The following is a 16,229-nucleotide window of genomic DNA, read 5'->3' as shown; positions in this document are numbered from 1 at the left end:
TGGTTGTTTTTTTACTTTTCAGCTATTCCCTGGAAAAGGGAAATCCAGATTACCGTATTTTTCGCCCTATAGGACGCACTTTTTCCCCTCCAAAAATGAAGGGGAAATGTGTGTGCGTCCTATGGGGCGAACGCAGAGCTGCCTGCAGTCCCGGGGCGAGCGCAGCTCTGCGCAGCCATCCGGAGCGGGGCGCGAAGTTGCGCCCGCCTCCCGATGGCTGCGCAGAGCTGCCTGCTGTCCTGGGGCGAACTGCCTGCATTCCGAAGCCTGGGGAGACCAGCGCGACTTACTGCTGGCCTCCCTAGGCTTGCGGATAGCAGGCTGTTCTCGGGGCTGGGATTGGGGGAAGCTCGGGCTTCCCCCGCGCCAGCCCTGCGCCTGGGGGGAAAATAATATTTTTTTCTTTATTCCCCCCCCCCAAAAAATAGGTGCGTCCTATGGGGCGGTGCGCCCTATGGGGCGAAAAATACGGTAAATTGGGGAGGGGAGGGATTTGTGGATTGGTGTATTATTGATGCTGCCAACATCATGTAGAAGCTGCAGAAATCTTGCATCCACAAGAGTGCAATAAACATGCCTCTAGAAGCACTCTCCTTGCTCTCTTCCCTCAAATGAAAACGCTGAGCATGGAAAAAGTCGCCTCTCCCAAGTGTGGAAAATTTCAGCCCTGTGGCCAAATTTTGTGGAAAGTTACAGGCAGCGTTGATGACTGCTCAGTTATAAAGAGACTTGTTGTGCAATGGCCTGGCTACTAAGTTTTTGTTTCTGGTAAATCCAGGTTGTAGGATATGTTTTATCTCCAGCATTCAAAAAGTCAAGAACTGCAGCTGTCTTTCCGCTTAATCCTCAACACACCGCTACGTATCTATGTCATAAAGTTATAACAACACTGCCTTTGACAACGTGGTGCCCTCCCAGTGGCTTGCACTACAATTCCCATCAGCCCAAGTGCTGGCAATTCTTCCCACCTTCTTCCCCTTTTGTGCAGAAAGGGCAAGAGAGCAAAGCAGCTGGGAAATTCTGTTTAAATAAACACACACACACACACACACACACACACACACACATCAAAGAATCGTATGTTACGGAAAAATCTAGGTGCGAGGCTGCTCAGTCACCCAGCTCATCGGGCAGAGCCCGCGGGTCCCTGCAGAATAAAGGAAGGAGTCCAGCCACCAACCAGAGCAAATAGCTGTAGACCAAAGTTTATTGCGCAACAGGTTCAAAGAGGAATTTTGAACCCCGAGGATGGGGTGACAAGGACTTTTAAAACTTTCCCACCATATCCCAGAATACAGTTCGTACAGCATCACTGATACATCATTGCTACATCACTAACATGTCACAAAAGGGGAGGGGTAGACAGGGGTTACACTAGTTTAACCTTGGCAAACATGTCCAGACAAGTCCTTGGTACAAGATTAGCATAAGTAAACATGTCAGGGCAAGACCCAGGTATAAGATTAGCATAGGAAAACACCTCTGAAGTCCCACCACCCAAAGTACAATAGAACTTCCTTTGCATGTCTGGACCCTTTGGCAAGTCTGGTGATGGGATCAGGCTTTCCTTGGCCAACAACCAGCTCAGCAATTGTCACCTCTGAGCACTTCCTGGGGTAGGAGGTTTGCTCAGCTTAACAGACACTTGCCAAACTGTATTTGAAAAGGGAGGTGTAAGCCCCTACAGTCCAAAGACAATTGGAAAGCTTTCCCCATTTCCTTCCTCCTTGCTGAAAAATATTTGAGGTCATTTTGGGACAGTCAAAATGGCTTCAGGATTGCTCTCCTGTTCTATTTCAGAGACGTGGTTTAAATACTTATGTATGTGTTTACCTTGTAGATTTATGAATATTCTGTATTTGAGACCTTAGAATTCTTGTAACAGTGGTATGGAGGGTTCTGTTCTGTTCTTGTTTTTATTATGTATTTTGTGTTATTATCTTGTATTTTTATGCTGTGAACTCCCCTGAGATCTGCAGACGAAAAACGGTGTAATATTTAATCAATCAATCAATCAATCAATCAATCAATCAATCAAGGACCCCCTTGGGCTTTCCTCAGAGCAAGACAGGAGCAAGGCAAAGCCTCAGGAGATTGGCGGATAATGGCCACCAGCAGCAGAGCAAGAGGATCAAGCAGTAAGAGAGCTGCAGGGGGAGCCATTTATCACATACACCCCATGTGTGGTTTTTTTTTTTTTTTTTTTTTGAGTTTTCACAGAATTTATTTGACCGGAATGCAACACAACAGTACAATCTCCATATATTTTCTGCCAGGATAATTTAATTTTTGTTAAAATTCACTGCTGGCTCACTTCTTGCCAGCCCCAACATTTGCTTTAGCTGTTCCTCTGACTTTCTTCATCCTGTTCTTACATTCTTTACGCTGTTTCCTTGAAGTCTTTTTCTTTTCATACAAACCATGCCTGGCTAGTCTGTACTTTGGTTCATTTTTCTTTGCATAGTCGAGGGAATCGTAGATCATGCCAAAGCCTGTTGTCTTCCCACCTCCAAAATGACGAAAGATGAAAATGACATCTGGGGTTGTCTTGTACGTTTTGGCCAACTTTTCGCAGATTTCAGTTTTGGGAACAGTGGCCTTTCCAGGATGAAGAACATCTATCACCATCTGCTATGCTGAAGCAGACTGTTGGTCATGAACTTCCTTGTTCGGATGGTGACCGTGTCATTCATCTTGGCGGCGTCTCCGGCCACACCCCATGTGTGTTGTCTGCCTAAGATGATTAGCTCAGTTTGATGGGAGCTGGAACCATAGAATCAAAGAGTTTTCGAAGGGAGGAACCATGAGCGCCATCTAGTCCAACCCCTTGCAATGCAGGAATCTTTTGTGCAACACAAGACTCGAACCCACAACCCTGAGACTAAGAGTCCTGTGTTCCACCAACTGAACTATGTATGTGTTCAACAACATTTGGAGGGCGACAGATTCCCCCCCCCCCATCCTTGCAACAGAGCACAGAGTATTCTATAATTTGCAGTCATCTCCTAGTGGATTGAAGGCTGCAAATTGCATGCACAGTTGTCTTAATAATTATTGCTATAGATTTGGGGGGGACCCCCTCCTAAACCAGACCCTCCAAGTATCCATATTTTCCTGGGAAAGTTCTCAATTTACAGAAGCTGGCCCAGTTTCTGATTTGATCCTAGAATGTCCCACTCTTCCTTAGGACGTCCCTATTTTCATTGGAGAAATGTTGGAGGGCATGGTGTTATGAGATCCCTGAGCCAATAAAATAAGTAACTATACAACCTTTAGAACAGGCTTCCTCAACCTCAGCCCTCCAGATGTTTTTGGCCTGCAACTCCCATGATCCCTAGCTAGCAGGACCAGTGGTCAGGGATGATGGGAATTGTAGTCCCAAACATCTGGAGGGCCGGAGTTTGCCTATGCCTGCTTTAGGAGATATCTGAAGGCAGCGCTGTATAGGGAAGTTTTCAAATGTGAGATGTTTTATTATGTTTTTATATATGGTGGAAACCGCCTAGAGTGGCTGGGGCAACCCAGTCAGATGGGTGGGATATAAATAATTATGTTTTTGTTGTTGAATAGGATGTCCCTATTTTTATCGGAGAAATGTTGGAGGGTATGCTAAACCCTAGAAATTAAAAAATGCTAGGATTTTGATTATTTGGGATGTGAAGGGGGAAATGCAAGCTGCAGAGGAGTTCCTGGGCTAGCCCATGAAAAACGACCTGGCTAAGCTATGCCCGAGAAGTCCCTCCTTGTCCTGAGGTGTGAATAGAGACTGCGGATTTGGAAGGTTGTCAGGATAACTGGGTGTGAGGTGACAGGAAAAGAGAATAAGGGAGAAGAAAGACTGTGTAGCAGGAAAACCCCACCCCCCATCATTCAGTTTTTGTACAAAGTTCACACACACTCACACTCACACACTACATACGCTACGCTTCTGTTATAAATTCATAGAAAATCAACCATACATCGAATTTGCACTGTTCCACTTTTATTTTACTCCATGAAGGAAGGACTACAAAATGGGGGAGGTTTGATACAGGCCCAGCCATAATCCCTTGAACATCCCAGCACATCCACAGGAGCCCTGCTCAGTTGCTATGCCAACCCTGATGGTCCTAGACAGAAGACAATCAAGATCACAAAGAACTTGCATATGGGAGTGGATTCAGCATAGACTGGAACAAAGGACAATGATCAGATCTTCCATCAGGGGGCAGGAAACTGCGACTACCTTTTGTCTTCTGAAAATGACTCGTGGGGAGGGGGAGAAGGGAACCAGCCAGGTGACAGGACACTCAGGTTACCACCACCACTCCTCCCTCAACCGCTCCTTTATGTAATGTATGCAGATGTTTCTGCGGGTGGGCTTGACCTACAGGATGGGAATTTCAAAAAGTTTTTATAAGGTCTTGCACACCATTTTTCTGTGTCTTTCCTCTCTCCTGCAAGTGAGGGGAACACCCTGTTGCAACAGTTCGATAAAGGCCAAGCCTACAGGCTGCTGTTTTGCTCCAAGTTATCTTGGTTGGTGTCTTTGTTTTTGTCCAAGGGAGCCCTCGGATTTTTCTGGTAACAACTGGGATCCATCTTGGCAGGCTGGCTGCTTGCTGCCTGGGAGAAAGGTCTCGGACTCCAGGGCTGTACTGAGGTTCAAGCCCCTCTTGAAATAACCATGTTGTAAGATCTGGACTCCCTCCATGTGGCCCAGTTGTGTAAATAGGTGAATAAACCATATTTCTTCAAGCTGTGACAGCCTCCACTGTGTCTCAGTCCTCCGAAGGAACACAGACTGGAACCCCCTGAGATCTTGCTATTGCTTGGCAGAGAGTGGGTTGGCACCTAAGTTTTGTAGCTTTATTATCATCATTATTAAAGGCACTCTCACTCACCGGGAGATCCATGCCTTCTACCTAGAGGGGTTCAGGCAAACCTGGGGACTTCAGGTCAGACCTGGAGATCTGGCAACCCTTTCAAGAATGCCCTTGTTTGCATGGATAAAGGACAGGGGAGCATGTGAATTCGTATGGAAACTACTCTAGTGTGCAAAGGACGAATTTCCATCCAATGCTGCGCCAACTCTTGCCTCCAGATCCACCTACCATGTGGCCCCTGGAAGGCTCTCCAGAAGGAAAGGTGGCCCCCGGTCTGAAAAATATCCCCTATCCTTATTTTGCAATTTTCTTCTGAACCGACTTATTTTTCCTAATCCCTGCCACTCATTAATCATCTGGAGCCAGGGGGTTAAGCCAAACTGGGTTACTTATTGATTTTACACCTTTGTGTCACCTTATCCCCTTGTCTATGATCAACCAGTTGCATTCTGACTGATGCCACCACCAGGACATAATTCATGCCCCTTAAGGAAGCAATTTCCAAGGGGTCACCGCATTAGACTGCTGCAGCAAAAGCAACCCACCAAAAGCCTTGGGATTTCCTTGAAGACGGACACCTTTATTATAGCATAAGCTCTCCTGGACTCGACAACCTGGGCTTATGCTCCCATTCATTGGGCACCCCCTGAGTTTCCAGTGCTGAGGTTTTAATCTGTGTTCACATGGATAGCTCAGTTGCTTAGAGAATGGTTCTGACAACAAGGTTGCAAGTTTGATCCCCATATTTGATATTTGCATTGCAGGGGGTTGGACTAGACCAGGGGTAGGCAACCTAAGGCCCGTGGGCCGGATGCGGCCCAATCGCCTTCTCAGTCTGGTCCACGGATGGTCCAGGAATCAGCGTGTTTTTACATGAGTAGAATGTGTCCTTTTATTTAAAATGCATCTCTGGGTTATTTGTGGGGCCTGCCTGGTGTTTTTACATGAGTAGAATGTGTGCTTTTATTTAAAATGCATCTCTGGGTTATTTGTGGGGAATAGGAATTTGTTCATTTCCCCCCAAAATATATAGTCCGGCCCACCACATGGTTTGAAGGATGGTGGACCTGCCCACGGCTGAAAAAGCTTGCTGACCCCTGGACTAGATCATCCTCAGGGTCCCTTCCAACTCTACAATTCTTTGACTCTATGACGTCTCCTCCAAAGGGCAAATGTATCCTCACTTGGTTAGAAGACACTCGTGTCTGGTGGGTTGTCTCTCAAACCAGGTTCGCATCTTCACAGGAAAGAGAAACCCAAATGGATTCAGACCCTCCAAGTGTTCTTATTTTCCAGACACAGTCCTGCATTTACAGAAGCTGTCCTGGTTTCTTATTTGATCCCAGAATGTCCTGCTTTTCCTTAGGACACCCCTATTTTCATTGCAGACATGTTGAAGGGTGTGCCCTATGGGGAAAGACTGCAAGTTTAGAGAACAGTCTGAAGTTAGACATATCCATCGTTTTCAGCGGGTCTCTTTGGCGGCCTGTTGTTGGATAAAACCCATACTAACTGAGGGTGCATGGAATGGGAATGATTTGGTGATTTAACAGGGAGCATTAAAAGGGGAAAGAGACTTGTCCCTTAGAAACCAGTTGGACCACGGGCAAAATACCACAAGTAACTGGATAAGACTACTATATAAGACAAGACTGCAATCCAAAGGGTAACTGGAGCCCCAAAGTACGCAAGATAAGACTGGGATCCAATCATGGCAAGTGTGTCCCGTTTGACAATGCTGTCTTTCTCCTTACCCTTTGCTAATCTAACACCTCTGTGGGGAAACAAGAGCAGAAACAGCCCTGATTATATCAGAACTGAATAGAGAGGAATTTGCTGACACATTTTCGATTCAGCATTTCTAGCCCAGAACCTCCCTTTGAAGTCTTTGTGCTGAGGCACTCCAACTTGTGAGGTTGCAGAGGTTGTCATAGCAAATGTCATCATTTCCCCCTCTGCTCTCGTTAAGTTCCCTTTTTGTGTGTGTGCATGCTCTTAAAAAAACCTGAAACATAATACTTGAGAAATTGAGTCCAACCACAAGTTTTAATTTATTCAAAAACCTAAGATGAGCCCTGCAGGATTAGGCCCATTGAATCCTTTTCTCACAGTGGCCAACTAGATGTCCATAGGAACCCTGTAAGGCGTAAGCAGGATCTGAGGGCAAGAGTTCTCTTGGGGTACCACCTTTGTTCTGGCAAAACACAGGGCAGGGCAGGGCAGGGCAGGGGGTTGCGGTGAAATTTATTTCCTCACCTGGTGCTGAAATGACTTCAAAGCAATCTATTACAATCTATTGCAGCCTAAGATGGCCCCTCTGGAATTTCACACAGACACACGAATTTGCAAATTTGTCTGTGCTTTGCTGCCCAGAGCTTAAATGCATGACCTCTCACACACATACAGCAATATACATACCTCCCATTAGATGTAAAGGAAATAAACAACTATCTCACTTTTCGAAGTCATCTGAAGGCAGTCTTGTTTAGGGAAGTTTTTAATGTTTGATGTTTGATTGTATTTTTAATAATTTGTTGGAAGTCACCCAGAGTGGCTGGGGAAACCCAGCCAGATAGGCGGGGTATAAATAGTAAATCATTATTATTATTATGCAAGCAACTGTCATTCAGAAGCTTCGCTGTCTCCAACCATGGAAGAAGCAGAGTGTAACCTTTATGGCTAGTAGTCATCGATAGCTTTCATGAATTTGTCTTATCCACTTTAATAAAAACATGGCTTGTTTGTTTTTAAAATTTTCTTGTGCTACAAAACAAACAGATGAATGGAGGGGGGGGGAGTACATCTTTCGTCTCCACTTTCAGTGAGATACACTGTTGTCATGGACCTTCTTCCTATGCCTGGCTTAAGTTGTGTCATGTTCAGAGAAGGCAAATGGGCCTCTGCCAAGGCTGCCTGCCTGCCTACTTAACAGCCAGCCCAGGGGGTGGGCCTGTCTATCCGTTTCCTCCTCTTCAGGGTTGCCCCTGTAGAACTCAGCAGGGCCAAAGATGGGGACAAGGCAAGGAGAAGTTGCTTTGACCTGCCATTGGGCTCTGGCGCCACCTGCTGTTGGGCTCCCTGCTTTCTGCCCCTCAAGATTTCCAGGATTCTTTAAGATCAGTATTGTCCTCATCAGGCTTAAGGAAAGAAAAAGAAAAAGTCCTTTAGCAGCTATGACTGTGAGCATGAGAAGATGCTTCCAGGAGTTAGGAAAAGCTAAACTTAAGAATGTTGCGCTTTCTAATGAGCACCTTCTTTAAATAAGCAGCTGAAAGCTTCTGAAAAACAATTGTTTTCATTAAAGGCTAATGGTTCCTAGGTGCTACTGCAACGCCCAGACATTTGAGAATGGAAAGAGGGTTCTCGATGGCTTTTTGTTGTTGTTTATGGAGATAATTGCTGTTTTTTGCATTCATTCATTCAAAACCACATCTGGAAATGCTGGTGACCACACCTCAAGGGAAAGACCGAGTGTTAGAACTTTCAGGACAGACAAAATAAAGGGTCTCCTTCGCACAGCACATAGGTGAACTATGTGAAACTGGCTAGGAGAGGTAGCAATGGGCAACAACTTGGATGGCTTTAAAAGGTGGTTAGGCAGATTCATGAAGGAGGCTGTCAGTGGTTACCAGCTGCTGTGGCTACATTCTGACTCCACCATCAGGAACCACAGGAGGGGAGAGTGCTATCTATCTGTCTGTCTATTGCATTTATATTCTACCTTTTTCTCAATGGAGCTCAAGGTGGCTTACATAATTCTCTTCCTCCTCATTTAATCCCCACAACAACCCTGCGAGGTAGGTTAGGCTGAGAGTGACTGACTTGGCCCAGTGTGGCTCAGTGAGCTTCATGGCCAAGTGGGGATTAAATCCTGAGTCTCCCAGGTCCTAGTCCAACACTGTAACCACTGCACCAACTTGACCGTCAAGTTCCTCTTGTGAGAACAGGAAGCCTGGCAGCAGATCTAACACCTTCCCTTTCCAGCTAGGGCTGGGTGAATCCGACTGTGGATTTCTCTCACTTTCCCATTTTCCTAATCTTAAAGCGGAGTTCACCACATTTCCCCATCAGTTTGCAATTTTTCTTCAATGGCCTCGTGAAAATTCACCAGCATTTTTGTGCAAACCTCTCCTAATAGACACCTTTTTTGCGTCCAATTTCCCCGGACATGATGCAACTCGCAGGATTTCCCTCTGTCTCCTTTTATGCACATGACACACCACCAGCTCTGCAGGCCTGGACTGATGCTAAATTTCTTTTTTTTTGTCCTATACTTTCTCTCTTGCTGGGCTCTGCAGAGGCAGATACCTCCTTCCTGTTCCAACCTGTCTGCTGGCATCACTGCAAAGCTTCTCCAAAGTGCTGCTAACCCTCATCATCCAAACTCTGCCAGATGAGAGAATGCTTTCTCCTCAACCGTCAGTGGTACGGAAAGCGGGTCTTGTGACAAGGGCAGCTTTCGGCCAAGGTGCGTCTTGCACAGAGGAAGTCATCGCAAATGTCGATGGAAGCTGCCTGGTGTCAGGGAATGGTCTGAAGACAAGGACCGGGGAATGTATTCTATGGCAGACCAGCCTCTCTCCAATGGAGAGCTGAAGAGGGAAGAGTCGCTCCTCTTGTTCACAGCATGTTCAGAAACAGAGAGACAGAAGCTAAACAGCTTAGGGAGGAGTTATCCAGTTTCAAGATAATGACAACAGAACCAGAAGGGAGGGGGCAGGAAAAAAGCACTGATTACAACCATCAAAACTTTGAATTTATCTAAATGCTGCCAATGTTTTGAAGTGTACAAAATTCCCCCCCCATATATTCAATAGACATTTTCCTCACGTCGAGTTTTGTTGACCAGAGAACCGTCTTTTTGAAGGAGGAACCAATGCAGAAGTAGTTCTTACTGCTGGGATTTTCCACCATGGATTTTGCTCTTAACGCAAGACGTCGGGGACCTCCAAACTCCCATCATCCCTGACCGTCGGGCCATGCAAGCTGCAGTTGATGGGAACTGGAGTCCAACATCTGGAGCAGGGGTGGCAAACTGCAGGCCTAATTAGCCTTGCCAGACTCACAAGGTCATGGTCATCTATCCTACACCACCTGGTGTCATACGTCAGGTATGGAGCAGGTAAAAACTTGGCACAGCTGACAGGCTTGTTTGTAGGCATTGCTGTTCATCTGATGGGCAGTGCCTTCACAGTGCAGCATGAGGTAGTGTTATGAGAGGGGCTTCTGAAAACACCTCGCCCAGCATTTTGAAAGAGGACATCAGAAGAGCTTGCTGGGTCAGGTCAATGGCCCATCTAGTCCAGCATCCTCTTCTCCGAATGGCCAACTAGGTGCCCCAGTGGGAAACCAGAAAGCAGGACCTGAGCACAAGAGCACTTGCTCCTCCTGTGGCTGCCAGCAGCTGGTATTCAGAAGCACTATTGCCTCTCACCACGGATACAGAGCACAGCCATCAGGAGTAGTAGCCATCACTATCCCTAGTCATCCCTATCAGGAGCTCGTCCTACACTCGAGTAGGACCCTGGCAGAGACATTTGTCCCACTTCATGGAACACAGTAACACAAACATCCTGGTCTCCGTCTTTGTGGAGTCAAAATATACACCGTCATGTGAAAGACAACAATCCCATGACTGCAATCATGGAACAGGAATTCTAACAATCCCTGCCTCCTGGGGAAGCGAGTTCCACAGTATATATATATGTGCTGTGTGAAGAAGTCCTTTCTTTCGCCTGTCCTGAATCTTGCAACATTCATCTTCACTGGATGGCCCCAAGTTTTAGTGTTATGAGAGAGAGAAACTTTTTTCACTATCAACCCCACCCAGGGTGTGTGGAGGTAGAAAAGAGGTTTCCCTATCCAGATTCTACAGGGGCACAGGTTTTCCCTCCAAACCCTAACTAAAGAGTTTACTGAGAATACAAGGCAGGGGAAACCAAGGAAGGGTTTGTGCAAAACCCTTTGCTTTTTTTCTTTAACTGTCGAAGCTCTGCAAAAACACTCAAGATTTTGCTTGCTGCCTTGCAAAGGGCTTTCAACCAATCTAGCAAGTGGAGATGTTGCAGCGTGAGAACTGCGTGAGGAACACACCCAGTCTCAAGAGTCTGTTAGCTCTACAAATGATTCCTGGTGCAGGAGTCAGAAAACATTAAAAAAACACAGACACACACAAACCAACAGAAAGCTGGTTGAGGGTGGGAAAATGATCTACTAGCATGAAATACATGTGAGTTACAGAATAGCCTATACATGTATTTAGCCAGATTCCAGGGAAAGCAGACTAAGAACTCCACCACCATCCTTTCACTCACTTCCTTAGCAGAATGTCACTTCTGACGCCCCACTGCTCTGGATTAAGGATTAAAATGCGAGTGGAATTTGGCAGACAAGGAGAAAGCAGCCCCTTTCTACCTAAACACGTCACTGGAGCGTCAAAACAGATCAAAGGTGATGGGACAGAGCTTAATTTTTCCCAAAAAGTCCCATGCTCGGTCTAGACTCCAACCCAAGGTCACGTTAACATAGATGCCATAAAACGAGTAACCTGCTTTCCAATGATGACCGCTAAGTTGACAAGCAGTATACACAGATCAGGGGTCAGCAAACTTTTTCAGCAGGGGGCCGGTCCACTGTCCCTCAGACCTTGTGAGGGGCCGGACTATATTCCTATGCCCCACAAATAACCCAGAGATGCACTTTAAATAAATGCACACATTCTACTCATGTAAAAACACACTGATTCCCGGACTGTCAGCAGGCTGGATTTAGAAGTCGATTGGGCCGGATCCGGCCCCCGGGCCTTAGTTTGCCTACCATGACATAGATGCTTAGGAAAGCAACACACAGGGTGGGCTTTTCTGCAGCAAAGCCCATTGAGGAGAAAATCAGAATGGAATTTATAGAAGTGGCTGCAGGCTCAGCTGCCAAAGACACTCACAAAGGCTACTTGCCAGGCTACCAAATACTCACTTCTTTAACCGCCCCCGCCCCCCCCAATACCCAACAGAAAGCCACTCAGACAATGCAGACCATTTACATAATTATGGTTTTATTTTGCCTTTTGTACAAAACACTTTCAGCTAATGATTTCCCGTTTTTAAAAAAAATGCACAAAAATAACTCCAGACCCATCAGTAATAACCGAACATTGGGGGAGAAGGAAGACAAGCCTCCCCCTCCCCACCCAACCTTGACATACAACCCCCTGGGATGGGACTGTGCAGGCGAGGTCGGCTATCAGAAAAGATGGCCTCAAGTGCCACTGCGTCACCTCATCCTGACGGATCTGTGCTGAAGGAATGAAGGGGGGTCTGTGGAGAGGAGGGAGGGGCCTCTCCTTGAGCCTTCTTAATAAACTGCAGTCTCCCACTTTTTTGCTTTGGGCCAGGAATTAAATTGTTGCCCATGGGAGCCTTCAAGGACAGGGAAGGTTCAATCTCAGCCTGCAAAGGGGCTAGAGAGAAAATGAACAGTGGCAGGGGTTTTGCATTTCAGAACCAACCATTCCATGAACAGCACCATATCAGTTGAGAAGCAGGGCCACAGGTAGCAACCAATGGGTGCTGCTCAGTCCCTTCTCTCTGGCCATTCAGGGTTCAGCTTTAATTCCATCAACTGAGGGAGGTTGTAGGTGAAGGACCAGGACAGCCTTCTGAAGAATGAGAGGGTGGGCAATGGAAGTGACTAATGCCTTGGAAACAAGCTGCCTCATTTTCCAGGGTGTCACCAGCAGAGCTGGACCATAAGTCAGCTCAAGCCAATGCTCAAAGACCCAAATCGCACACACGAAGCAGCAAAAGCTAACACATTTCTGCAGCAGTTTCTTCTATAAAGAAAATTGGTCCAGAAGTGAATGGTGATTTCAGTACTCCCGATTCCAGCATGGAAAACCCTTTTGAAGATTTTGGTCAAGACAGCAAGGGAAGGTGAACATGTTAGTTCTCTGACCTTCACAAAACTCTGAACCATGTATGCACAGAACAGGTCACCTGATTAGTCTGGCGTACAGGGCAGAAGACACTGGGGTAGGAGGGGAAGAGGTCAAGCCCTCCAGGAGCAGAAGGGTTTCCAGATCCAGGTCAGGGCCACCAGAGTACCAGCAGGCACCCACAATGCTTGGGCAGTAGAAGGAATAGTTTCATCAGCTGATGTGAGGAACCCAAAGGGAAGGGAAGAAGGCCCAGAGGGGAATGTTGGGAAGGGAATGTCAAAACGATACGAGAGCACACAGCTACTCCCATGATTGAGGTTGGAATGCAAGTCCTGTAAGAGGCAAAGTCTCGACCGCAACCCTGACTGCGTGAGGAAAGAGTGACAGGTGGCTAATAGGCCCAGAGAGTCAGAGAATGGATGCAAGTCCCATCCACCTGAACAGAGAGGGCCACCATCAGCCAGCCAACCTGGCTCCTGCCAATTCCCCACAGAACAGATACCCACCGGGCTGTCCCCAGCACTGCCAAAGCAATGATGGTGGGTGCATAACAGGAAATAAACCTGTAGCTTTACCTGCGTGATCCTCACAGACCAAACCCTGCAGGTGCACAGCAAGGGCAGCGCCCCGCCCCATCCTATGAAGACTTCGCAACAGAAGGCAGAACAGCAGCTACTTGCTTTAGCCTTTCCCACCAGAGACACAGAGAGGTGCACTTGTTGTGCCTCACCTCCGGGCCACCGGGGGGGGGGCACTGCTGCATACAGTTAAGATCAAGCTAGAGAGCCCCTGCAGTCCTAGCTCACCTTGAGTGCAACAGCAGAAATTCTCAGAATCCCAGCTACCCACTCACCCCCACCTATGGGTCGCTGGCTCCCTCTGGCTGCAGAGGCTACTAAGACAGGCGGCAGAGCAGGCCAGGCGGTGGTGGTCTGAAGTGTTCAGCCACCCAGTTTACAGGTAAGTGTCCTCGCTCTCCTGAGAGCTGAGGCTCTCCTTGGACTGGTGGAGAGAGGACTCTGGCTCCAGCAATGTCCGAGTCCCGTTTTCTTCGGGGATGGGGCCGTTGACTGGGGTGCTCTTCCCTTGGCCGCCTCTCTTGTTCCCCTTCAGCGGCTTGGTCTTGCGGCCCTTGGGCGAAAGTGTGGTGCCAGGGGGCAGGATGATGGAGGGCGAGGGCTCCAGAGCTTTGCGGGAGTAGGGCTCGGCGTCGCTGATGGCCTTGGCACCGTGGAAGCGGGGAGGGGATTTGCATTGCAGCTCCCCACGGGTCTCTTTCCACTTCTTCAGCTGGATCAGGTGCTCCCGCTCTATCTGACGCTCCGTCACTGGCAACTCTATGATCTAAAGGAGGACCAAACAAATAAATACATCAATAGCCAGTTGATCCTTGGGCATCATGTCAGAACATGATATGGAACAGAGGAATGCCAGCACCCAAAGTTTAAGGGTATTCTGTCCCCCTCCCCAAATATCCACCAGGTTCAGCTTCTTAAACGTGGAAATGCATCGATATCCACATCTTAACTTCCATTCAATAAAAACCGAACAAATGTTGACTTCTGCTCTCAAGACGCAAGCTGCATTTTGAAGGGGAGCAAGTGCACAGGCTTACTCAAAAGATGAAAGAGTGTCTCTCTTCTTGAACTGTCTGAGCCTGCTCTCAAGTTTCCAGAAGCGAGAGCTCTGCCACACATCGCTCACCTCAGTCAGAGAGGGTTTCCTTCTGCCCTGGGAACACCTGGGACTGAAAACAGGGCCCACCTCCCTCCACCTCTCTTTAAGGAGGGGTGCTAAAGAGCCTATTGCAAGTGGGGGACCCTAAACTTGAGTCCACCCCAGGAGCTGCATGTCAAAGTAAAGGTAAAGGTAAAGGTACCCCTGCCCGTACGGGCCAGTCGTGTCCGACTCTAGGGTTGCGTGCTCATCTCGCTCTAGAGGCCGTGAGCCGGCACCGTCCGAAGACACTTCCGGGTCACGTGGCCAGCGTGACAAAGCTGCAGCTGGCGAGCCAGCACCAGCGCAGCACACGGAAACGCCGTTTACCTTCCCGCTATAAAGCGGTCCCTATTTATCTACTTGCACTTTGACGTGCTTTCGAACTGCTAGGTGGGCAGGAGCTGGGACCGAACGACGGGAGCTCACCCCGCCGCGGGGATTCGAACCGCCGACCATACGATTGGCAAGTCCTAGGCACTGAGGTTTTACCCACAGCGCCACCCGCGTCCCCGCATGTCAAAGTGGGTGTGGCCAATTATTTTTAAAGGACACATTTGGAGGGTCTGGAGTGGGGGGGGGCGTGGAGTTCACGGTAATATTTTCATATTAGTAGGGTACTCATGGGAGCAGCCAGGTATAAATAAACTGGAGGCTGGAGTTCCAGGTCACAAAAGAACTATTGGGGGCCCAGATTTGACCCATTGTTACAAGGTTAGCTGCCCCTTGCCCAGGAGAGTCACTAATATACAAGTGACTAATCTTCGGGATACAACCCCCTGCAGAATATTGATTACACTTTGTGCTTCTTGAACAGTTAAGGCAAAAAGCAAGGCCTGCCTGTATAACACAGCTCAGCGGCAACCAGGAAAGACTCTACTTTGCCCTTTTGTAAACCAGTTATAAAAGGGCTATTCCAGCAGAGGGCAGTGTTGCCTTGAACACATCAAAATCCCAACACGAATAAAGTTTCTTTCTGCAGAGTACCCCATTGGTCTGCCTAGCCCATTACTGTCAGTTCTGGCTGGAAGCTTCGCCAAGGCATCAGGCAAGACTCTAGAAGCAGGTGTGCACAGTGAGATTGAACCTTTAGGCAGGCATGGGCTGTGTTTTATATTACTTTTACACACTCTGGGACCTTCTGCTGAAGGAATCTCAGAATTGGCAGAGTTGGGAGGAACCACAAGGGTCATGTAATCCAACCCCCCGCAAGGCAGGAATCTTTCACCCAACGTGGGGCCCGAACCCAAGACCCTGAGATTAAGGGGTCTCATGCTCTACCAGTCGATATAAACAAACAAACAAACAAACAAATAACAACAACATCAACAACAACAACAACAACAACAACAGGTGAGGGGTGGGCAGAAGGTAGACTTGGATCTACCTGAACATCTTGGGGTGATCTGCAGTAGATCCATAAGGATTTCCAACTCTCAACTGTTTCAGCAGGAGCAAAACAAAAAACTAAACAACACGCCCATGTGACACAGAATTCTAAGCTTGACAAAGAGTTCTGTGTAGTCTGGAAACACACACACTGCTTCAACTGACACAGCTTGTCAGTTTTTTTGGAAAGGGAAGTAGCAGTTCAAACACAGCACATTTGCTGCGAATCTCAGGGAAATCCAGTTCTGGTTGTACTTCTCCAGAACCACAAGCTGGGCCTTTTTGGGGAACTCTGAGTTGGTGTGGCTGCCTAGTGACTTGGGGGA

At 47.6% G+C, this 16,229-nt stretch overlaps 1 protein-coding gene and 1 pseudogene across 2 annotated transcripts in view; both read right to left on the bottom strand.

The window, feature by feature from the left end:
• Positions 1 to 2,263: 2,263 nt before the first annotated feature.
• On the bottom strand, positions 2,264 to 2,714 carry LOC309330820 (small ribosomal subunit protein eS24 pseudogene; annotated as a pseudogene). Its single transcript has one exon. The product of its transcript is annotated as a small ribosomal subunit protein eS24 pseudogene (transcript).
• A 9,185-nt stretch (positions 2,715 to 11,899) lies between these two features.
• The window catches only part of TBC1D10A (TBC1 domain family member 10A), a 37,045-nt gene continuing 32,715 nt past the window's right edge, over positions 11,900 to 16,229 (bottom strand). The window contains exon 9 of the mRNA XM_081841934.1: positions 11,900 to 14,142. Within this exon, the coding sequence (XP_081698060.1) occupies positions 13,753 to 14,142 (390 nt within the window). The 3' untranslated portion in view covers positions 11,900 to 13,752. The remainder of the gene's footprint in view (positions 14,143 to 16,229) is intronic.

Source organism: Podarcis erhardii (assembly GCF_964252035.2).
Source record: "Podarcis erhardii genome assembly, chromosome: 15".
Taxonomy (NCBI): Eukaryota; Metazoa; Chordata; class Lepidosauria; order Squamata; family Lacertidae; genus Podarcis; species Podarcis erhardii.
The sequence above is the reverse complement of the archived record's forward strand: the minus strand, read 5'-3'. Positions and strand labels throughout refer to the sequence as shown.